Source organism: Nomascus leucogenys, chromosome 22a, assembly GCF_006542625.1.
Source record: "Nomascus leucogenys isolate Asia chromosome 22a, Asia_NLE_v1, whole genome shotgun sequence".
NCBI classification, from domain to species: domain Eukaryota; kingdom Metazoa; phylum Chordata; class Mammalia; order Primates; family Hylobatidae; genus Nomascus; species Nomascus leucogenys.
In genome coordinates, this window is record NC_044402.1 from 48,857,490 (window position 1) to 48,882,367 (window position 24,878).

Here is a 24,878-nt window from a genome sequence, read left to right on the forward strand (position 1 = left end):
TTTTATTTTTTCATACCCAGAGGAGCTGAATTACCTATCATTTTTATGGTGGGACATTTGAAATTTACTCTTATTTTGAAATAGGCAATTCATTTTTGTTGACTTATAGTCACTTTGCTGTGCAATATATTTCAAAACTTATTCCTCCTATCTGAAACTTTGTACCCTTTGACCAACAGCTCATTCCCTTCCTCTCCCCCAACCCCAGTAACCACATTCTACTTTTTAGTTCTATGAGTTCAACTACATTAGATTCCACAAGTAAGTGAGATCATGTGGTATTTGCTTTCTGTGCTTGTCTTATTTCACTTAGCATGATGTCCTCCAGGTTCATCTTACACACTTTTGCAAACGACAGAATTTCCTTCTTGTTAAGGCTGAATAGTATTTCATTGTGTATCTATACCACATTTTCTTTATCCATTCAGTCATTGATGGACGCTTAGGTTGATGTCATATCTTGGCTGTTGTGAATAATGCTGCAATAAACATGGGAGTGCAGATATCCCTTCAACACATTGACTTCAATTTCCTTGAATATATATCCAGAAGTGAGATTGGGGCATTATATGGCAGTTCTATTTTTAGTTTTTTGAGGAACTTTCATACCATTTTCCATAATGGCTGTACTAATTTACATTTCTACCACCAACGTACAATGTTTTCTCTGCATCCTTGCCAACACCCTAGATGCAATTCATGCCTCTGTCACTTTCTCACTGTGTGTCTTTAGACAAGCTACTTGGCTTCTTCATTGTTCTGTCCCCATCTGCAAAATAATGACTGAAACAGTGCCTACCTCATAAGATTGTCATTAACTCAATAGTTTGACAGTTTCTCATAAGGTTAAATATGCACTTATCATATGACCCAGGAATACAACTCCCAGAAATTTTCCTAGAGAAATGAAAACATATGTTCACACAAAAACCTGAAAATGAATGTTTATGGTGACTTTATTTTTGAGAAAAAATGGAAATAAATGTTCTTCAACAGGTGAATGGATAAATGAACTGTGGTATACTCATACAATTGAATACAATTAAAAATGGATTTTTAATCAGCAATAAAAGAAATAAATTATTGATATCAGTAACAACTTGGATAAATCTCAGTGGCATTATGCTGAGTGAAGGAAGCCAGTCTCCAAAGGTTACATACTGTTTGATTCCATTTAAGTGACACTCTCTAAAAGACAACCTACAATGAGTGAGAGAGAACATGTTAGTGTTTACCAGCAGTAGGGATGGTGGGATGTAAGAAAAAATGTTCTAATTGATAGACATTCAACTTGTTTGGAAAGTCTGGATATTATAGATCCTGCTGCTGTGCACACTGCACACCTGACACAGAGAGGAGTGGACAGGAAGGGGAAGGTGAGGTTCTGTTCAAGTCCAAGGGGTTTGGTTCCACCTGGCCTCAATCTGCAATCACCACTAGATGGTTTAGTCCTTCACGTTCTTCAAGGATGTAGATTAGGACACACAATGTGAACATCTAAAGCTCCAGCTTTACATCTGGAGTATGTTTACTTTAGAAAATTGGAAGACATTGAGGTTTTTCAAAAACAATACTGAGGTCCAAATCAGGGTACAAGTAACAGGGAACACAGGCTACTTCTTGTAGGCATGATGCCTTCGGGAATGCCCTTGCTCCCGATTCTTTGGGGTTTTTGATTTTGCGCCAATGGAAAATGAAAAGGCTGATGATCTAAAAGGTCCTCTCCCAACAGAGCCCTGGGCAGCTGGAAAAGGCATCCCAAAGCCAACACTGCTGCCTGTCTTAGCTTGTCCAGGGACTGGGGTGCTTTGAGCAATGGGGGCCATAGTCTTTCTTGCAGAAATGCTGGCTCTCCCCAAGGCAAAAGCTGTGCTGTGGCTGGGCAGGCCTTCAGTATTCTGGCTCCAGCCTTTTCCAAAGGGGATCATGGTGCTACTGGTCCCACTAGGCAGTGCTCCAATGCTGAAAGCTCCAGAGGTGGAGCTCATGTCTGGACCAGTCATTCTGATCCCAGACTCATCACAGTCCATAGGGGTCACGAATCCCCCAAAAGCAAAAGGTTGTGGGGCTCTGCTGCCAAACACTGAGCCAAAAGCCCCACTTTGGTGGGTCTGAATTACAATTCTAAACCCAGTTGCACTAGCTTGACTGATGGGAAAACCTGCTGGAATGCTGCCAATGCCTGACCAGGTGCTGGCAGGGGTTTGAGAGGCGGTGGCTGAGGGTGTCAAACACCCCAAGGCTGACTGTGTGGTACTAATGAAGGCTGGCTGAGCTGGAGTTGGCACAGGGGTTGGCAATGCCACTGCTGAGCTCCCAAAAAGAAAAGAGCTACTGACACTTGGCATAAGGGCTGGCTGGGAAGGCCCTTGTTTCTGTCCATCTGTGGCACCAAATGCAGGCTGGGGATTAGCTCCTTGGGATAGTGGGAAATGTGGCCTTGAGCTTGATCCCAAGGGACTTGTGATTGCTGGAGTCAGGTTGGAGATGCCGGGGGTTGATGCAGGCCAGTTTGTGGATACTAGGGCAGAAGCAGGCAGAGGGCTGTCCATACCCCTGAAATTAGCAGTGCTGCTTCTAGGGGATATCTGTACAGCACTGGAAAGGACCTGGGTAAAGATGGTGACTGTGTGCACAGTAGGAATGGTAGGATGGTGGTGTGGTGGGAAAATGAATCCTGTGGCTGGGGTAAAGTCAGCCCTGAAGGCCCGAGCATTCCCAAGCAGGAAAGTGTCGCAAGTGGAAGGGACAGAATAAGTGTTGCCTATGGCACTGGTAACATTCACTACACCAAAATCCAAAGGTGGCTTAAAAACAGAGTCTTTAGATAAGCTGGCTAGGGTGGTGGACATGACCACAGAGGTGGCCTTGACCAGGCCATGGAAATGATGGGTAGAAGCATGAGTAAATGGAGGAGGGGTCTGCTTGGAGGAGAAAGGAGCTATCATGGGCATAGTTTTAAGTGGATCTATGCTGCCAAAGATAGGCTTGAAGGTAGGAGTTAAGGTGCCCTGAGTTGTGGAGAGGGAATAGCTTGAAGATGCTGCAGCTGTGACTGAAATTCTGGAATATGAGGAGCTTCCAATCTCGCTGTTGTGCAGGGGCCCCAAAATCGGTTTTAACATGAGGTGAGCAGAAGTTGCATCAGGAGGTGCAGATGCAGAAAGATGGGATATTGGGCTACTCACCATTCCAAGCAAAGTACTTTGGATGGTGGGTGGTGCAGGTGGGTCTGGGGGCATGGGAGACCTGTCAGCCTGAGAGGTTGAAGGTGGCCAGGTGGTGTCAGTAACTGGTGATGTGGGAGAGGTGGGGGTCAGCAGGATGAAAGTAGCTGTGGGCTTTGAGTCTGGAGAGGTGCCTGGAAGGAGCTCTGACTGTGAGCACCCAGGTGGGGTCGGTAGGCTGGGTGCCTTCAAAGAAGAATGGGCCACACTGGTTGCTGCTCCCGTGGACTGTGGAGAGGCCAGTGGACCTAGAGACTTCTGCATTTTTCTTAGGTTTTCCAACTGAGGATTTGCCCCCTGGGTTAGATCTGTTTCTGAAGAAGGCAGAGTGAGAGATAGGGAAGGCTGAATAGCAAGCCAAGTCTCAGGGACAGGGTCTGTGGTGACCTCAGTTGTATCTTCTCTTGCGTTGTTGCTCCACTGTAGCTCAGCTTTCTTCTCCAAGGTCAAGTCCTCATCAGAGACTGCATAACCAAGCTGGGGAGGTGGGATCTCCGACACCAGGTTCTCAGGGCTAGACGGCAGCTGTGGACTCTTTTGGTTTTGCTGCCCAGAACTTTCAGATGCTCCTAGGGACTCAAAATCTGATACCAGTGGGACTGGAGAGTCAGGCCGATGACAACTTTTTTCCTTTTTTATTGGCCACTCTGGTGTCTCGAATGATACACTGGGAACACTTCTCTTCCAAGGGTCTGAGAAATTTCTGGAAGAGCTGTAAGAGCTGGAAATAGCATTCCTTTTGGAGCTGAGGGGACCACCTCTGTATATGCTGGCCAAGGAGCTCATGGAGGAGCAACTGGGCCTCTTAGTCAAGCTGTGATCTGAGCTCCAGGAGTGGAGACTTCTTTTCAGCGGCCCAGGCCTGGGCACAAAAGAAGTGAGGGTTCCATTTTTCATCAGGGGCTTAAATGCGGATGGTCTGGTCTCTGGACTCCTTCTCTTACTGTCCAAGCTCTCAGGGAATAGTGGTTCTTCCAACCTCCCTTTCCCTTTTCTGCATTTTCTGAGGGCCCTCAACACTGTCTCTTTTGAACATGGATCTGAGAGCTCCTCAGAGGGTGGGGGTCCTGCAGGGGCTATTACATCTTCAGGAGAAGTGGAAGGGGGCACTCTCTGGTCAGGAGGAGTGATCTTGATAGTCACTGGGCTCCAAATTGGCCTGGGATGTCGAAGAGACCAAATAGTCCTCTTTACGTAACTTTCCCACCAGTCTGAAGGGAGAGGCCCCAGGGGGGAATTCTGGGACTTCTTCATGGGAAAGCGCCTCCAAGCCTCGTTGGCCAGCCACGTGGTTGGATTGGCAGGATCCAGGTTTGGCCGCCTCCTCACAGGTCTATACCGTGGGGCAGGGTGGGCGCGGTGGACGAACTGAACCCGATGAACTTGGTGAAGGGGCTGAGTTGGCCGGCGTTTCGTGGGCCTCTCGGGCAAGTCGGTGCGCACCTGGGCTGGGGACGAGGGCGAAAGTCCCAGTTTGCTCAGGAAACTGCCCATGAGGAGAGACGCGGCGCGGTCAGTGACTTCAAGCAAGGTTTTGGCTTCCGAGGTTTCGGACGTCTGCAGAATCGGACCGAGTCAAAGAGCGCAGTGTTCGGTTGACGGTTGGGATTCACGCGCTAGGAAAGCGCGAGTCTCAAGGCGCTTAGCACTCTCCAGGCCTGGCACCCGCGGGAACGGGGGACACGCGGGACTTCGGCAGTCCCAGTAACTTGCTTTGCTGTTCTGAGATCTCAGCGGGGCGGTCAGACCTCTGCTCTCTCCGTAGCGAGTTGCAGTACTTGGCGCGGGGAGAGGAACTCGAGAGGAAGCGCACGGCCCCTCGCCCCTGGCGTCGGCCCCTGTCTGGGACCCTGTGGTCCGGATTCACCAAGTGGCGCAGAGCTGGAGTCGAGTGGGTGCACAGTTTTCAGGCTCCGACTATTACCGGCCTCGAAGGTACGGGCTCAGGGGGCTCAGGGCCCCGGCGCAGATCTGTCGGCCCGCGGGATCCCCTGAGTCTGAGTGGGGAGCACTATCCGCGCCCCGCGGGGTGAGTGCGGGCGGCTTTCGTAGGTGCGCAGGACTGGAGATCTGGACCAGTGGATCTGTGCCGCCCAGACGGCATTTGTGGCACTAGCAGTCGGGAAGGCAGCTGATTGAGGATTCCAGCGCTTCTCCTTTTCTGCAGCTCTTGACGCCGCCAGTAGGTGTCAGTCATTTGCCGCACAGCCACCTTTGAGATCCACCTGTGTCTCCCAGCGGCCGAATCCAGGTTTCCTTCCTATTCTCACTTGCAGAACTCATGGCGATTGCTGTCAGGAGTGGCCTCAGAGATCCGGAGTGGGCGAAAGGGAAATCGCGTCTTACGGCCCAGAACCTGAGCCCTCCACAAGCACTTGGCTCAGTCCCTTGCTCAGGCCACCTCCTGTTCTCTTCTGCTCTGTGAAAGACACTGTTAAGAAAATGAAAAGACACGCCACAGACTGGAGAAAATATTTGCATAATACGTATGCATCTGCTGAAGCACTGGTATACAAAATATACATAGAATGTTAAAACTCATAATAAGGTAAAAAATTAATGGGCAAAATATTTAAACAGAAACCCCGTCAAAGAAGATATACAGATGGTAAACAGTATAAAAAGATGCCAAACATCATTGACCTATGCTATATGTCAGTATTTAGCTATATATAACTAAACATCAGTAAATGCTACTGATTGCAATTTAAACATCAGTAAGATACTATAATTGCAAATTAAACATCAGTAAGATATTACTACACACCTATTCAATTGGCTAAAATTCAAAACACCACATGCTAAGGAGGAGGTGGAGCAACAAGTACTCTCATTCATTACTGATGAGAATGCAAAATGGTACAGCCACTTTGGAGGAGAGTGTGGCAATTTCTTACAAAGCTAAAACACACACACAGTCTTACAATACACTTCAACCACCACAATCCACGTGTTTATCCAAATGAGCTTAAAGTGAGTGTCCACATAAGGACCTGCAAGTGAATGCTTATAGAAATTTTATTCATAGATGCCAAAAATTGGAAGCAACCAAGAAGTCCTTCAACAGGCAAATGAATAAACTATGGCATAACCATACAATGGAATATTATTCAACACTAAAAAGAAATGCACTATCAAGTCATGAAAAGATATAGAGGAACCTAAAATCCATATTGCTAAGTGAATGGAACCATCTGAAAAGGCTACGGATGACTTCAAATGTATGACAACCTGGAAGAGGCAAAACAATAGAGATAGCAAACAGAGTGCAACAGTGGTTGCAGGAGAGATGGTAAAGAAACGTGGGATACCATTAAGCACACCAACATACACAAAATGAAAGCACTCGGAAAGGAGAGAGAGAAAGGTGTAGAAAAAATTTTCAAAGAGAGTGGCTGAAAACTTCCCAATCTAATTGAAAAACATTAATCTATATGTCCAGAAAGCTCAACAAATTCTACATAGGATTATACAAAGAGTTCTACAAACAGACATGTCAAGTAAACGAGCTGAAAGACAACCACAAAGAGAAAATCTTGAAAGTAACAAGAGAAAAATGACTCATCACTTACAGAAGAACCCTAAACAAATTAACAATGACTTCTCGTGTGAAACAATGGAGGCCAGAGGCAGTGGGAAAAGATATTCAGTGTTCAACAAAAAAATACTGTCAGCCCAAAGTTCTATATCTAACAAAGCTACCTTTCAAAAATGAAAGCAAAATAAGGACATTCCCACATAAACAAAAACTGAGAGAATTTGTTGTTAGAAGACCTGCCTTAGAAATACTAAAAGAAATTCTTCAGACTGAAGGTGACACCATTTGGTAATTCAAATACACATTTAAAACAAGAGCACTGGTAAAGGTAATCACGTAATTATAAAAGACAGTATAAAAGTGTTCTTATCTTAACTGATTCAAAAATTAATTGTACAAAACTATATGCGTATTATGTATCTGGGGGCTTATAGCATATAGAAATGTAATATATCTGCTAATAACAGCACAAAGGAGGTGGGTGAGAAGAAAGGGGCACTGGGCTAAGGAAATAACTCCTGATAGTAAGACAAATTTATAGGAATAAATAAAGAAACCAGAAATGATAAATAACAAGATTAATATAGAATAAGCTATATATATATACACACACACACATTTTTTTCTTTTGTTTCTCTCAGCTTATTCAAAACACATAAAATTATATAAAGTAATAATTGTAATAATGTTAGGTTTGTAATATTTATAGTTGTAATATGTATAACAATAATATGATTAAAAGGGAGAAATAGGAGAAAGAGCTATATGGGAGTGAGATTTTTATATCTCACTGGAATTAAGTTAGTATAAATCTGAAAGTGTTCTGATAAGGTATATGACAAATAAGACCTAGGAATTATTGAATTATTTCCTCTGAAGAAATAATTCAAAATTTATAGTGGAAAAATCATCAAAGAAATTAAATGCTACAGTATAAAATATTTACTTAATGCAAAAATGGAATATAGGAGGAAAGGAAGAACCAAAAAAGCATGAGACATACAGAAAATAAAAAGTTAAATACCAGACAAATCCAAATATATCAGTAATAATAATGTTATATGTAAATATATTAAGCAATTCAATCAAAAGCCAGAGACTGTCAGCGTGGATAAAGAAACAGTATTCAGCTATCTTTTGTCTAGAGAAGACACCATTTACATTTAAAGATACAAGTAAATTGAAAGTAAAAGGATGGAAAACATATGTCATGCAAACTTCATCCAAAAAAAGCTGTAATGTCTATACGAATAGGCAAAGTAGACTTTAAAACAAATAATGCTACTAGGGACAAATAAGGACAAAAAGGGCTAATCCATCAGGAAGATATCACAATTATAAAAATCTATGCAATTAATCAGAGCACCAAAATACATAAAGACAAAAGTGACAGAAATGAAGAGAAAAATATACAATGCAAAAATAATAGTTGGAGTCCTCAGTGCCCCACTTTCAGTAATGAATAGAACAACTAAGGAATAGATCAGTAGGGAAATACAAGACTTGAAGAATGCTATAAACCAACTAGACCTAACAAATATTTATAGAATCTCCATTAAACAGCAGCAGAATGTACATTCTTCTCAAGAGCATATGGAACATTCTCTGAGATAGATCCTATGCTAGGTCATAAAACAAATCCAAATAAATTGAAAAGGATAGAAATAATGCAAAGTATGTTTGTCTGATCGCAATGGAATGAAATCAGAAATCAAACACAGAGAGAAATTTAAAAATCCACAAATATGTGGAAATTAAATTTCTAAATAGCCAGTGGGTTAAAGAAGAAATATTAAGATAAATTTGAAAATACTTGAGATAAATGAAAATAAAGAAACAACATACCAAAACTTATGGGAGTCAGGTAAATTAGTGTTTAGAGGAAAATTTATAGCTATAAATGCCCAAATTCAAAAAGAAGAAAGATATCAAATGAGTAAACTAAGTTTTTACCTTAAGACACTGGAAAAAGACCAAACTAAACAGAAGCAAAATTCAGGATAACAGTGAAATTAATGAAGTTAATAATAGAAAAATGTAAAGAAAATCAATGAAATGAAAAACAAGCTCTTCAAAAAGATCAACAAAATTAACAAACCTTTAGCTAGACTGACTACGAAAAAAAGAGAACTGAAATTATTGGAATCCAAAATGAAAGAGTGAACATTACTACTAACCATATAGAAATAAAAAGACTATAAAGGAATGCTGCAAAAAACTGTATGCCAAAACATTAGATAACTTAGATGGAATAGACAAATCCCTGTAATGACGCAAACCACTGAAACTGACTCAAGAAGAAATAGACAATCTGAATAGACCTATAATAAATAAAGAGATAAATTAGTAATAAAAAAACTATATACAAATAAATGTCCAGACTTAGACGGCTTCAGTGTTGAAGTCTACCAAACATTTAAAAGAATTAATACCAACTCTTCACAAACTCTTCCAAAAACAGAAGAGGAGGGAACACTTCTCAATTCATTCTACGAGGCCAGTACCAGTACCCTTATGCCAAAACCAGGCAAAGCCATCACAAGAAAAAACTACAGACCAATATTTCTTATGAATACAGACATAAAAATACTGAACAAAACATCGGCAAGATGAGTCCAACAACATATAAAAAGAATTAGATATCATTACCAAGTAGGATTTATCCCAAAAGTGCAAGTTTGTTTTAAATTCTGAAAATCAGTTAATGTGATACACCACGTCAACAGAATAAAAAAAAACCACATGATCATCTCAAAAGATGAAGAAAGGCGTCTGACAAAATTAAACTCTCTTTCATGTTAAAAAGTCTCAACAAACAAGAAATAGAAGGGAATTTCTTCAACCCTAAAAATGCATCTACAATTGCATGGAGCCCTTGAAAAACTAGAACAAAGTTGAAAAACTCACACTTCCTGATTTCAAAATTTACTATAGAGCAACAGTAATTAAAACAATGTTGTACTGCCATAAGAATAAACATATAGATGAATGGAATCTGCAGTTGAGAGGCCAGAAATAAACCCATATGTCTATGGTCAACTGACTTTTTCCAAGAGTCCAAGACTATTCAGTGGGAAAAGAACAGTCTTTCCAACAAATGGCGCCGGGACAAATTGATAGACATGTGCAAAACAGCAAAGTTTGACACTTACCTCACACCATATACAAAAATTGACTCAATGGATTAAAGAGCTAAATATAAGAGCTAAAACTATAAAACCCAATATTTGGGAAACCACCGCCTTATAGAAAGCTTATACATTTGTACTACAAGGCAAATGCATGAATGTTTATAGCAGTATTACTTAGAATATAAAAAATCTGGAAGGTATCTGAATGTGTATTCACAAAAACGAACACCAGATAATTTAATTGTGATATACCTGTGCAGGGGAATACAATACCACAATGTAAAGTGAATGGTCTCCAGGTACATTCAATAACATGGATGAATATCACAAACCAAAAGTTGTGCAAAAGAAGGCAGGCAAAGAATAAAAAGACCGTATATATATATATAAAGTTCAAAAACTGGAAAATAAATTTTGTCTTTTGATTCATACACATGAGGTGTATTAGTATCAAGTAAGGAAAACAGAGATCACACTGATTATTTTAACAGGATTATTAGATGGAATTGGTAAAATGGGTATTGGAAGACTAAAAAGGCAAAAAGGAACAGTAGTAACAGCAAGAAACAGCTATCACCCCAAGAGCTGAGGAAACACACGTGCAAGAGGTGAGGTTATTAGAAGCTAGAAGCTTAGAGAAAGGGACTCAGTGCTGAAGCCAGATCTCTGAGGAGGGGTCACTGGCCAGCTGGTGCTGTGATCTCTGACAGGATATGATGAGGCTTGTTCTGGGAGTGTGGAAAACAACCCTGAAAACGTGAACTAATTGCTGCTGGAACTTACTGCTATTACAGAGTGAAGTGCTGCTGGGATGATGCTAACATGCAAACTTAACATATTCTCTCATAATGCATAGATATGTGGCAAATCAATTGAGAACAGCAAAAAGAATGATAAATATAAAATAATGATTCTGCAGAGGAAGAAAGGAAGATGGGATTGGGAAGGGCAGATTTAGGGTTTCAAAGTATTGGCAATATTTTATTCCTTCAGTTTTATTGGGTAAATTTGTATTTGCAAAAAAGTATTTCTACTTTTATATATTGCATTTCTGTGTGTATGTCATTTGAGTGTACATTCAAATTTTCACAGTAAAATATGCTTCATAATATTTAACACAAGTTGTTGGAAGCAATTAAAATACAGTAAAAATTTTAAATCTTAGGAAAATCACTTTGTACATACCAACTAATATAGGTACTGAGAATTCAATTAAAAATTGAATTGACTCATTAAACAGAACAGTATTAAGTTTGCTTTTTAAGGAAACTTCAGAAATATAAACTCGCTCTAAATGAAAAACGTCATAGCAGCATCTTAAGGGAAAAAATATTCTCTGGGAAGATGCAGCAAGGCCTAAGCAATAGCAAAACTCGTGGTAATTTTATTGGCTGAGTGAAATTAAACTGATTAATTTCTCCCATCACAGTCCTAGAGCCTTGGGGAATGCAGCAGAATATTCTATTGCATTGTTCAGGCAGGAAAAAGTGTGTGTTTCCAGGTGGTGGCTTTGCACCTTCAGTTAATAATTCTAATAAATTCACCACGATGATACTTGGCATCTGGAAGAGCTATTTGCAGCTTCTCTGGACACATCAGACCAATCCACCCTCCACAAAGGCAGGTGCACTAAGGATGACAAGTCAAAATGCAGATGAGCCTTCCCTATAAGTGAAGGAGGCAGGCTTGGCCTCTGCACAGCACGAGAGCACCTGCCTGCAGTTGTGGGCAGCAGAAATCTCCTGAGGTAAATATTCTTCAAAGGCCCCTGCTCTGAGAATTCCAAGGAGGTTTAAGGATTCTTGAAAGCTTTTCCTTGTCTTATTTCTCCATGTATAGAAGGGCCCCATACGTGATTTAATGTTCTGCTGTCGTTGTCTTGAAATTCTTAGTAATTTATTAACGAGAGGCCTCTTGTGTTTTCATTTTGCATTGGTCCCCCCAAATTTAATAGCCAGTACAACTCCTATTCTTTCTCTTCCAAAATTAATGTAATTCAACCTTTGTATTTTCCATCCTCTATTTCAGTCTTATTTCATTAATTTTGGTTACCAAATACTGACTCTTTACCTTTTTGTTCTTTTTTAAAGTTTTTTCTCTCTTCTTTCATTTCTCTTTTTCTTCTCTGCTACTTATTTTCTCAGTAGTGGTTAACAGGATGGGCTCCACTGCCTGGGTCAAGTACAATTTTGCAACATATGAGCTATGAGAACCTGGGCAAGTTACTCAATCTCTTCTTGTCCTCATTTGTAAATTTGGAATAATAATTTTACCTACCTCACAGGATTTTGTGAGGGTTAGTTAAGTATCTGTAAAGTGTTCGAACATTGCTTGACACATAAGTGCTCAGCAAGTATTTATTAAATAAGTAACCTTATCTTTGTATTCTTTCTCTATATATTTCATTTTCTACTTTGATATTCTTTATTTTAAAAATTCTCCCCATACTTTATATACTATTTTGATATTATTTAATCAAGCTTTAGTTAATTTCATGTGTTACATCTCCTCGGCATTTTTATTCTACCATCCTTTTTCTCTATACTTTATACCTTAAGTAATTTTTTAAAAATCCAATTATGGATTTCTCTTTACTGCTCCTTTCTGGATAACCTCTTCTTCTTTACTGTTATAACTTCCCTTATTTTTCTCTACTTATTTTGTATTGGTCCATGTTTTCACATTTGAAATGCTTTCAAATTTATATTTGAAATGCTTTGCATAGTTTCCAGATATTTTATATTTTTTTCTTACAACCACTTCTCTCTAAAGCTGTTCTTTCTATGATTAAAGCTCACAACATTCCTCAGGTGGTTTTGCGTTTCTCTAACTTCAGAAGTGGATTTGTATGACTTTTATTCTTTTGGTGTCCTTTTACAGTTTTTCACACAAAACTCTCCAAATTCTAGCATTCTTTTTTCTCATTCTGTATCTTCTTTTAGTATTGTTTCTTTCATTACTATAGTGTCTACTTCTTTTTTATTTATTTATTTATTTTTGAGACAGAGTCTCGCTCTGTCGCCCAGACTGGAGTGCAGTGGCATAATCTCGGCTCACTGCAAGCTCTGCCTCCCCGGTTCACGCCATTCTCCTGCCTCAGCCTCCCGAGTAGCTGGGACTACAGGCGCCCGCCACTACGCCTGGCTAATTTTTTGTATTTTTAGTAGAGACGGGGTTTCACCGCGTTAGCCAGGATGGTCTCGATCCCCTGACCTCGTGATCTGCCCGCCTCGGCCTCCCAAAGTGCTGGGATTACAGGCGTGAGCCACTGCGCCCGGCCTATAGTGTCTATTTCTTATTGTACACTTTCTTTTCACTGATTTTCATATCTTATTTTTCTTTTTTCTCTCTCTTCATTCTTTTTCTCTTTCTACTGCTCCCTCTCAATTTCTATTCCCTCTCTATGCATATTGTCTTATTTTATTAAATGTTTTATATTCTTTTAAAAATCATCTTTATATTTAAGTTGAAAACGTTTTATATTCTTTTTATATTTTATTTTATATTTTGAGATGGAGTCTTGCTCTTGTCACCCAGGCTGGAGTGCAATGACGCGATCTCGGCTCACTGCAACCTGCGCCTCCCGGGTTCAAGTGATTCTCCTGCCTCAGCCTCCGGCATAGCTGGAATTACAGGCGTGTGCCACCACGCCCGGCTGATTTTTGTATTTTTAGTAAAGATGGGGTTTCATCATGTTGGCCAGGCTGGTCTTGAACTCCTGACCTCAGGTTTATATTCTTTTTAAATCCTCTTCTGTTAAACAATATTTCTGATTTTATTTTAACACTGCTTTTAATTGTTCTTTTAATTTTTAGTATCGATGATTTAGAAATATATTTAACAATTCAGGTATTATTTTAAAAAATATATTTTCCCTCCTTGATGTCTTTGCTTAATTTTTCTATTTTTTTAAACTCTTTGATATTTTAGATTGTCTTAAAGTAAAATCATTTTCCTTTTGTAAACATTGCTATTTTCATATTGGTTTATTACTTTACTTTCTTCTTCCCAAACTTTCCTTTGTAGGATTTTACATAACATGCTGTAAATAAAATGCCATACTAATTATATATATTTGTGTTCTCTTTCCTCTTTCTCTGCATATCTGGATATTAATTTATAACCTTTCTCTCCTCTTCAAGTACTTTCTCTGACTCACTTATTGGTTGCTGTTTATTCTAAAAGCGTGTTCACAACTTTTCTATATTTTAGCCATCACCAATACTTTTCTTATCTTTCAGTAATTTAATTATTTTTCTTTTTAATATTTCCTCTTTTTGATTTTCTTTTTATTAATACTAATTCTTCACTTTATTCCTTCTTTACCTACTTTTTCTCTCTTCCGTTTTTGTTGTTTGTTGCATCTAATATATTTTTAATCTTCTTTCTATTTAATTCAATATACTCTGAATTTTCTATCTTACTAATCCTATTTTTCTTGTTTTGTGTATGTGTTTGCATAAACTTTATTGAGGTATAACTTATGTACAAAAGAGTCATTTTAAGTTGTACAGTTTCATCATTTTGACACACACACAACACACACACACAATGTCACAACCACCTCAATCAGAACATTTTCTTCTCCCTAAATTTCCCACATGTTCTTTTGCAATCAGTGCACCCACGACCTGGGCCCAGTCAACAAACGGCTCTAATTTCTATTACATTAGTTGTGACTCATAAGATTTATTATAAATGGAGAATAGAGTAACTTTTCTTTTCTGTCTGGCTTCTTTCTTTCTGTTTTGTTTTGTTTTGTGTTTTTGAGACACTCTGTCGCCCAGGGTGGAATGCAGTGGCACGATCTCGGCTCACAGCAACCTCCACCTCCTGGGTTCAAGAGATTCTCCTGCCTTAGCCTCCTAAGTAGCTGGGATTACAGGTGCGCACCACCATGCCTGGCTAATTTTTTAATTTTTAGTAGAGATGGCGGTTCACTATGTTGGCCAGGCTGGTCTCGAACTCCTGACCTCAAGTGATTCCCCTGCCTTGGTCTCCCTAAGTGCTGGGATTATAGGCGTGAGCCGCTGCACTCGGCTCTACCTGTCTTCTTTTATTCAGAGTAATGTTCTTCAGATTCATCCACATTGTTGTATGTATCAGTGGTGCATTTCATTTTATTGTTGAGTAATAGTCCGTTATATGAACATATCATTATTTATTCATTCACACATTAACGGACATTTAGGTCGTTTCCAATTTTCAACTATTTCAAAAAAAGCTGCTATGAAAATTAGGATACAGTTCTTTGGGCATGTCTTCAAACACATAAAAACTGTCCAATGATTTCCAAAGTATTTGAACAACTTTACATTCTCACCAGGAACTTAAAAGTTTTAGTTGCTACACATCCTTGCCAACACTCGGTATTTTCAGTATGTTAACTTTAATAACTTTAACCAGTCTAGTGGGTGTGTGGTGGCATCTCACAGTGTTTTTAATTTACATTAGCCTAATGAATAAAGATGTTGAGCATTCATTATTGAATGCTTTATCGGCCATTCATTAATCTTATTTTATGAAGTATTGAAATCTTTTGCTCCTTATTACTATTATTATTATTATTATTTTTTTTTTTGAGACGGAGTTTTGCTCTTTTACCAGGCTGGAGTGCAGTGGTGTGATCTCGGCTCACTGCAACCTCTGCCTCCCAGGTTCAAGTGATTCTCCTGCCTCAGCCTCCCAAGTAGCTGGGACTAGAGGCACATGCCACCATGGCCAGCTAATTTTTGTATTTTTAGTAGAGACAGGGTTTCACCATGTTGGCCAGGATGGTCTTGATCTCTTGACCTTGTGATCTGCCTGCCTCGGCCTCCCAAAGTGCTGGGATTACAGGCGTGAGCCACCCCGCCCAGCTGCTCCTTATTTTATAGGTATTATGTTGTTGTGATGTTGTGAGGTAAATTATATAGCCTAGATACAAGTTCATTGTCAGATATATGTATTACAGATATTTTCTACCAGTTTTTGGCTGTCTTTTTTCATCTTATTAATGGTGTTTTTTGAAGAGCAGATTTTAATTTTAATGAAATTCTATTTAACATTTTTTTATTGTTAGTGTTTTCTATGTCCTAAGAAAATTTTTCTTACCACAAGATTGTGAAGACTTTTTTTATTTTTTTTTTTTGAGACAGAGTCTTGCTGTCGCCCAGGCCGGAGCGCAGTGGCATGATCTTGGCTCACTGCAACTTCCATCTCCCTAGTTCAAACGATTCTCCTGCCTCAGCCACCTGAGAAGCTGGGACTGCAGGCACGTGCCACCACGCATGGCTAATTTTTGTATTTTTAGTAGAGACGGGGTTTCACCATATTAGTCAGGCTGGTCTTGAACTCCTGGGCTCAAGCGGTCTGCCTTTCTCTGCCTCCCAAAGTGCTGGGATTGCAGGCATGAACAGACTGGATATTTTCAATTGTCCTATCTTCAAGCTTAATGGTTCCTTCTTTTGCATCCTCATATCTGCTGTTGAGCACCTCTAGTAAATTTTTAAACCATGATACTTCTCAACTCTATAATTTCTATTTGGTTCCATTTTAACATTCTATCTTTTTATTCCCTTTATATGTTTATATTCTCTTTACTTGTTTATACACCATTCTTTTGGTTTCATTTATTTCTTTGTTCATGGTTTCCTTTAGCTCTTTGAGCATATTTAAGACAGTTGATTTAAAGTCTTTATCTAGCAAACCCAATGTCTGGGCTTCCTCAGGGATAGTTTCTCTCCATTTCTTTTTTTCCCTGTGAATGAGCCACATATTTCTGTTTCTTTATGCCCTGTAGTTTTTTGTTGAAAAGTGGACATTTTGAATATTATAATCTGGAAACTCTGGATATTAGATGTTTTCTCCTCCACAGGGTTTGCTATAGTTATTTTTGATGTTTGAGGATTTCAGTCATCTGTTTCTTTACTGAGTTTCGCAAACTATTTTTGCAAAGACTACATTGCTTGTCATGTGTTGTCACTGAAGTTCTGTTACCTTAGCAGTCAGCCAGTGACTTGACAAAGATTTTCATAAATACCTAGAGGGAGAAAAAAACCAACACTCTGGTCTTTGCAGATGGGCTCTGAGCTGGTGTACTCCTTATCTCTAAGCCAGGCCACCTGCAACTCTGCCTTAGCTATCATCTTCTGCTTGCATGGACTCCAAAGATCAATCAGGGTACTTGTAGGATTTTCTGGGGCATGCACCTGGCCCTGGGCATGCAGGTTGCATTTCCACTTCCTTGGTGTCTAAGTGTGAGGTCTCCAGAGAAACAGAATCAATAGGATGTGTGTGCATGTGTACAGTATTCTGAATACTGCAGGGCAAGCTGGAGACCAAGTTTATAATATACTTTGCTATAAGGAAACATAAAAAGTTATGTAATAACTAGATGGTAATTCAGTGTCAGGAGAAGGGCTGTTTATCTGTTAAATGAAAAAGACTTCATCAACCATGTTGGCTAACTGGAAAGTAAATTGATTTAATACCTTATTACATTTGATCACTTTGTCAACTTCAATTAAACCTTTACTACATTTGTAAAAATATTAAATACGCTTCCTAAGCAAAGAAAGTTCTTCAGAACAAGCAAACTTAGCATTTAATGACAGAAATTACTCAGTAGTTAACCATATTCTATAAACACATTTCATTATTCATAAAATAACAGTGTGGTACAATTAGCGCTCTGAAAAGTGGATTCATATTCATATATTGCTATTTATAGGTTATAAATATTACCTGTGTATAAAAAAGTACAAAATATTTCAAGTTATAAGTTTATAATTAAAATACAATACTAGAATTTGAAATAAAATTGTTTTTTATTACATGGGAAATTGTCTTTAAAATAGAACAGACTACTCCTGAAAAATGGGCTAGAACAAATGGTAAAAATGTGTATGCAAAGCCCAACTGCCACGTAAACTTACTCAGTTCTCTAGATATTTGAACAATACATGGCATCCAGCCTCTGGAAATCCCACAAAAATGTAATGAATTCACATATAGTTGAGTATTTGTCCCTCTTTCATGATAGATTTGTCCCTCGTTCATGATAATTTTCATGCCCAAACTGAAATTTCTTTCTAAGAATTCAGTGATTGCTAGACTTTCATATGTGGAATATATTTATGCTGCTGTTTAGGCTGTGCTGGCTTCACTCAAAAGATCCAAGAAAACCGTGAATATTTTGTATTCAAGTGACACAACACTGGGAATTTTGTCTTTCAAACTGGTATTGGGCTCATGGGGAACTTACTGCTATTCATTACATATATTTACATCTTCTTATTTCGGCCCCATCAGAAGAACCCCTTAGATGTGATTCTCATGCACCTAACTTTGGCTAATGTTATAACAGTTATCATCAGGGGTGTTCCATATATAATGTCATCCTTCGGAATTAGAAGTACTTTTGTTGATACTGGTTGTGAAACAGGGCTATACATTTATAAAATGACACGGGGCATTTATGTATGTACTTCTTCTCTCCTGAGTACATTTCAGGCTGTTATTATCAGTCCTTGTCATTCCAAGTGGGCATGGCTCAAACCTCAAATCTCCACATAAATTTTTCCCTTATTGATTTATTCCTAAATAAACAACAGGCTAATCAATATGTGGGTCATTATAAGCACTGTAGCCACCAGCAAATCCACTAATGTTGGACTTGTATATTCTCTGATATACTGTAAAACAAGACAGTTTATATACTACCATGCAATGATATTTTGAAGTGCTGTATTTACTCAAGGTTTCCTCTTTTTGTTCCTCATGATTTGGACTAGTTTCTACATGGTGACTATTTTCTTAAGGCATCAAAAGATGGTTCTTTCATATTCACAGTATCAGTCTCTCTCCATAATCTTTTCCTGAAACAGAAGCCAGTCATATTTTCTTCTTGCTGGTGAGCCGCTTTGTTTTCTTTTATGGGACTAACGTGTATCTTTCCACTTATATTAACTCCATATATGAGAACAGCTTAATCCTGGAGAACATTACTAGTTTTGTTTCCTCTTCCTACCCAATTATCTGCACTTTGATGTCGATTAATTATGATAATAAAGTTTCTGGATTAACCTGTGCCATTTTAAATATGATTATTTCCCCCTGCTTACCACACAGCTTTCTATTGCATGAAAGGAATCCTGATAAAAATTATTTTAACCACAAGAGAATATGTTTTTAAATTTTTCTGAGTTTAGAAATTTAGTCCTTTGTACTGGGAGGTCCAGGCTGCAATGAGCCAAGATCACGCCACTGAACTCCAGCCTGGGAGACAGCAAGACCCTGTCTGAAAAAAAGAAAAGAAAAGAAAAAGAAAAAAAAAGAAAAGAAAAACATAAAGAAATTTATTCATTCGGTTGTCATACTTGAAGAGAAACAATATGTAATAAAATAAAAAATAAATTTAGTCCTGATTGCACCTAGGCAAAAATTTGAGAAAAAATAATCCACTGTGACTCAATCTATGAAAGTTTCTTCAAGCATAAATGTCCACATTGCAGATGAATACGTGAAGTGTAAAATACATACAGATTCTAAAAACATGAAAAGTTATATCAATACAAATTCTAATGTAGTAAAAATAAAGAAATGTAAGGACATGGTAAAAATCAAATTCAAAGTAGTGGTTACCTTTAAGGGGTTTGGAAGAAGATGTGAAAAGAGTTGGGAATATAGATGACTTCACCTTCATTTGTAATCTTTTATTTCCTGAATTGGCTTATATGTTTATTAGTACTTCGCATCGGTATATGTCCAAAATGCCCTGTAAATAAGTTTAAAATAAACAATATTTGCTCTTTTTTCCATACTTTCTTGGTATATTTCTCAAATTTGTAAACCATTTATTTGCACAAATTTTGCAGTGGGTTTATAGAGTTGATTAGATTCATGAATTCCCAAAAGATGCTTGTCATGGAACACAATTTATTTCTGTTTCTAAACAGATACATGGACATATGATTATGCAAATTTCAAAGGATTCAAATATAGGGAGGTTACAGGATGGGAAGTTAGATACACCTCGTCATACTTCCTCTATTTTGTAGTTTAGACACAACTGACCAGCATTAATGTTAAAATAGAAATCATAAGACTAATGAAATGAACTCTTTGTATTAGCCGGGTGTGGACGCCTGTAATCCCAGCTCCTCAGGAGACTGAAGCAGGAGAATCGCCTGAACCCGGGAGATGGAGGTTGCAGTGAGCCGAGAATGCGCTACCGCAGCCTCAGCTACAGAGCAAGACTCTATCTCGAAAGAAAGAAAGAGAGAGAGAGAGAGGGAGAGGGGGACTGTTGGTGGCAATAAGATAGCAAATTATAAACAAGACCTAAGGCCACGCTAGACAAGGGTTAAGTCACACACCCATACACTTAAAAAATAAACTGTATTCTAATTGCCACAAGGTTAATTTTTTTCCTTTTTCTCTAACAGCTAAACAACACCGGCTTCAAGATAAATAATATTTTTAAAAAAGTTACAGCTCACCACCCATCAAACACTGACTAACTGATCCCTCCATTTCACAAGCCATAACTACAGCTTTGATAAGACAACAGACTAGTTTCAGTAACTTCTCCTAATAAAACGACCACCAACCACAGACTGGTTCTGGCCAGTTTACAGAGGCTGCTTCATGTCCCTGCTTTAACTCTGTGTGCCGGCTTCACCTCCGTGTCCCTGCTTCACCTTTTGACATATAGGGGCTAATTGTAATTTTTTAAATATTAAGTCTCAACTCCATAGTAACATAGTAAACGTAAGTGACATGTAACTTACATGTTTACTTACCATGTATATGCACATTCCCCCTTTGAAAATATTCATAACTCCTCCTATAACCTGTTAAATATGTATGTTTAGCAAACCTGTTCAGCATAAAACTCCTGCCCAACCCCTCCTCCCTCAAAGTGTCTCCTTCTGGCTTTGGCTGGAAGCTACACTTTCCAACCTGTCAGTATAGCCAGCTCACAGGCTGTAACTATTAAAAAGTAAAGTATTCTTTCCAAATTTATACATCTCATGATTTTTCAGTTGACAAAGGTATAGTCTTGAATACATTTAAAAAAACAAAATGCTAAAAAAATATAAACTTTTAAGGGCTTTTAGAAAGAACAGGAAATCATAATGTTATAGGTCATAAAAGAAGAAAATAAGAGAGTTAAAAGCAGAAAAATGAAATGGAAAACAAACATAAAGAAAATAAACAAAGCCAAGGGCTGGTTACTTGAAAATATTAACAAAATTGATAACTACCTAGCAAGTCTGATTAGGTATATTCTTATATATAAGAGTTCACATAAATTACTAATATCAGAAACAAAAATAGGACATCACTATACATCCCTGCACACAGTAAAAAGTATACGAGAGAATATTATAAATAGGCTGGGCGTGGTGGCTCATGCCTATAAACCCAGCACTTTGGGAGGCCGAGGCAGGCGGCTCACCTGAGGTCAGGGGTTTGAAACCATCCTGGCCAACATGGCAAAACCCTGTCTCCATTAAAAATACAAAATTAGCTGGGCATGGTGTCTCACGCCTGTACTCCCACCTACTTTGGAGGCGGAGGCAGGAGAGTTGCTTGAACCCAGGAGGCGGACATTGCCGTGAGCCGAGGTCGTGCCATTGCACTCCAGCCTGGGCAACAAGAGTGAAACACCATCTCAAAAAATAAAGTAAAATAAAAATTAAAAAATAAAAAAAAGGACATCACTATACATCCCTACACACAGTAAAAAGTGTATGAGAGAATATTATAAATAATAACATGGCAATGCATTTGAAAATGTAGATGAAATGAAAAAATTCCTAGGAAGACACAGGTTACAAAAACTGATACAGGAAGTAATAGAAAATTTAAATAGCTATTAAACAAATCAATCAGTAATTTAAAAACCTTCTTACAGAGAAAACTCCAGGCCTATACTGCTTCAAAGGTGAATTCTTCCAAATATTTATGAAACAAATAACATGAATCTTGCACAAACTCTCAAGCAACAGAGAGAAAGGAACACTTCCTAAAATATTTTGTAAGACAAGCATACTCTTGGGTATCAGATATATCTTATGTGCCACCTCTGATTCTCTTGCCATCTTACCTTGCAACTTATTTTACCCCAATAGTCATGGCAACCAATTTCCTCTGAGTGCAGAAAACAACAGGACTTCACTGTTCACCTCTGTTGAACTTCTCGTCTTCTGCTATAAGGCTTCTCTGTTGCTGTTGAAACATGAGCTGCTGAGAGATCTTTGATATCTGCACATGCACAACTTCTATATGTAGGGCTATTAATACTCTATGGAGCAAAACTTTGATCGGTTGGATATAGTAGCTGACCAATAATTTTTTGTTTTTTTTGAGATGTGTCTTTCTGTCACCCAGGCTGGAATGCCGTGGCGTGATCTTGGCTCACTGTAAGCTCTGCCTACCCAGTTCAAGTGATTTTCCTGCCTCAGCCTCCCAAGTAGCTGGGATTACAGGTGTGCACCACCACATCCAGCTAATTTTTGTATTTTTAGTAGAGATGGGTATCACTGTGTTCGCCAGGCTGGTCCTGAACTCCTGAGCTCAACTGATCCTCCCACTTCGGCCTCCTAAAGTGCTGGGATTACAGGTATGAGCCACCATGTCTGGCCATGATCAATCAATTTTTCCCACTTTCTTCCCCTAAATAGCCTTCCCTGAGATTACACTCCTTAATACATTAATAATACATTATAATTTGATTCCGTGGATGCTGTTTACATGAGTGTGTTCAGTTTGTGAAACTTCATCAAGGTTTATACTTATAGGTGGAGTTTTATGTATGTATGTTATACCTTGATAACATGTTTAAGATATTATTTTCAATAGCTCCAAAAAACATTTTCAACCTAGAAATAACTCTTACAAAACTGTGAAGTACCTCTATTCAAAAAACAATAAAACGTTGCCAAAAGAATGTAATGCATACCTAAATTATTCTAACGATATACTGTATTAATTGAATGAAAGAATAAAAGATTACAATTCTCCTTAAAATAAATTATAAAGTCTATGCAACTAAATTAAAAGATACTATTGTTGTGAAAATTGACAAGCTCATTCTGAACATTCTATAACCAGGCAAAGATCCAAGAATAGCCAAGTCTACCTTGAATAGCACAGAATGAGGGGATGTACATAGATAGATATCAAAGCTTATTATAATGCTATGATAATTAAGTTAGTAGGCAATTTTCATAATGATATAAACATAGAACAGTGTAACAAAATACAGCATCCAGAAACAGAACCAAATATTTGTAAACACAATTTATGAAAAAAATAACAATGTATAGTAGTGAGGGAATTGGTGGTCTTTTTGATATGTTGTACTACATTCTTTGGATATCGAATGGGGAAAAATAAGTTTTGACCTATAAATTACATAAACAAAAATTAATATCAACGGATTTTAAATGTAAATGTGAAAGGTGAAAGTATTTCACTCCTGTGTATAAATCTAACAAAATGAATACATTTGTGCACTGTGACATATACAAAAATGTTCCTGTTTTTTGATGTTTTTTTGTAATAGCCCCAAAATAGAAACAGCGTGTGTCCATCAACAATAGAATAAATGGGGTAGTAAAAATACAATGAACATTCTACTGCCATGAAAATGAAATTACTGCTACATTTAGTAACAATGATTAATTTACAGGCATAATTGAGTAAAAGTAAACAAATACAAAAGAGGGAAAACAATACAACTCCATTTACATAAGTTGTAAGGATAGGAAGAAGTGAACTCTGCTGTTAGAAGTTGGGATGGTTGTTACCTTAGAGGAAGAAGTCAAAAGTAACTGAAAGGCAGCATAAAGGGAGTCTCTGAGGTGCTGGTAATATTTTATTTCTTGATCTAGATGGAGGTTACTCATAGGCTTCCTGTGTGAAAATTCATTTACCTATACCCATATGATTTGTACTTTTATTAAAATATGTTCTAAATCAATTCTTTAAAAGTTTGTTTTAGACAATGAAGTGATTAAACATTAAAGAAACCTAAGAGACATGTAAAACAAATGTAAAAGGAAATGAGAACACAGATAAGCAGAGCACCACAACACCCAGTTGTTTACGCTTTTAGAGCTCTTGCTCATGGAGGCAAATTTGGGCTTATGCTTTAGCAGCTTCTACATTGAGCAAAACTGAAGCCACTAGGACCTGCTGAAAATGGAGAACCACTCCACACGTCCTCAGTGTCATACATGCAGATTAATAATAATCTAGAGAGAAAACTCAACTATCATCCCTAGTGAACTGCCCGAAAAGTAGTCTTGTCACTTAGGAATGCACCAAGTAAAGAAAAGAAATAGAAAATATCTTCATCTTGATAAATCAAAGCCACAAAGGTGACCTACAGTAGATCGGCATCCTGGAAGTGCATTTCCTGAATAGTCCAGGGAGCCTTAAGTTATAAACTTAATTTATTTGAGATTTGTATTGCTTATCAATTGCTGTAAGAAATAACTCCAAATGTGGTGCTTTAAAACAACACATTTATTATCTTACTGTGTCTGTAACTCAGAAAATCAATGTGTTGTACTTGGGTAGTTCCAGCTCGGAGTTCCTCCTGGGGGTTGCAATCAAGATGCCAGGCTAGGGCTCTAGTCATCATAAGGCTTGACTGTGTCTGGAGGATCTTCTTCCAATCTCCCTAGTGGTTGTTGGCAGGAAGGCTCACTCCCTCCCCAAATAGGCTATTAAACAGGACTGCTAGTGGCATAGTAACTGGCTTCTCTCTAGAGCTAGATCTGTCACTTACATTAGACACAAAGACCACCCTGGGACATAGGGAACTACACCAGGGCAAGAATATCAGGAGGTAGAGATTATTGGGGGTCATCTCAGAGGCTGCCAACCAGATAGCCCTCTGTCCACCTATGACCCCAGTCTCTCTCACAAAATACACTCACCACCTTCCAAAAGGGCCTAAGGGTTCCAGAATTTAGCATTTAAATC

The 24,878-nt window shown here is 38.4% G+C and overlaps 1 protein-coding gene and 1 pseudogene across 1 annotated transcript; one reads left to right on the plus strand and one right to left on the minus strand.

Annotated features, from left to right (window-relative positions):
• Positions 1-1,613: 1,613 nt before the first annotated feature.
• Positions 1,614-4,777, minus strand: POM121L2 (POM121 transmembrane nucleoporin like 2). The gene has a single exon (XM_003271948.4). It carries the CDS (start codon positions 4,719-4,721, stop codon positions 1,614-1,616), a length of 3,108 nt encoding a protein of 1,035 aa, XP_003271996.2. The 5' UTR covers positions 4,722-4,777.
• A 13,723-nt stretch (positions 4,778-18,500) lies between these two features.
• LOC100590323 lies at positions 18,501-19,071 on the plus strand (annotated as a pseudogene).
• The last annotated feature ends 5,807 nt before the right edge of the window (positions 19,072-24,878 follow it).

What these genes read in the sequence shown, in the direction of transcription:
- POM121L2 (XM_003271948.4), bottom strand. Translation starts at nt 4,721, where the DNA reads ATGGGCAGTTTCCTGAGCAAACTGGGACTTTCGCCCTCGTCCCCAGCC.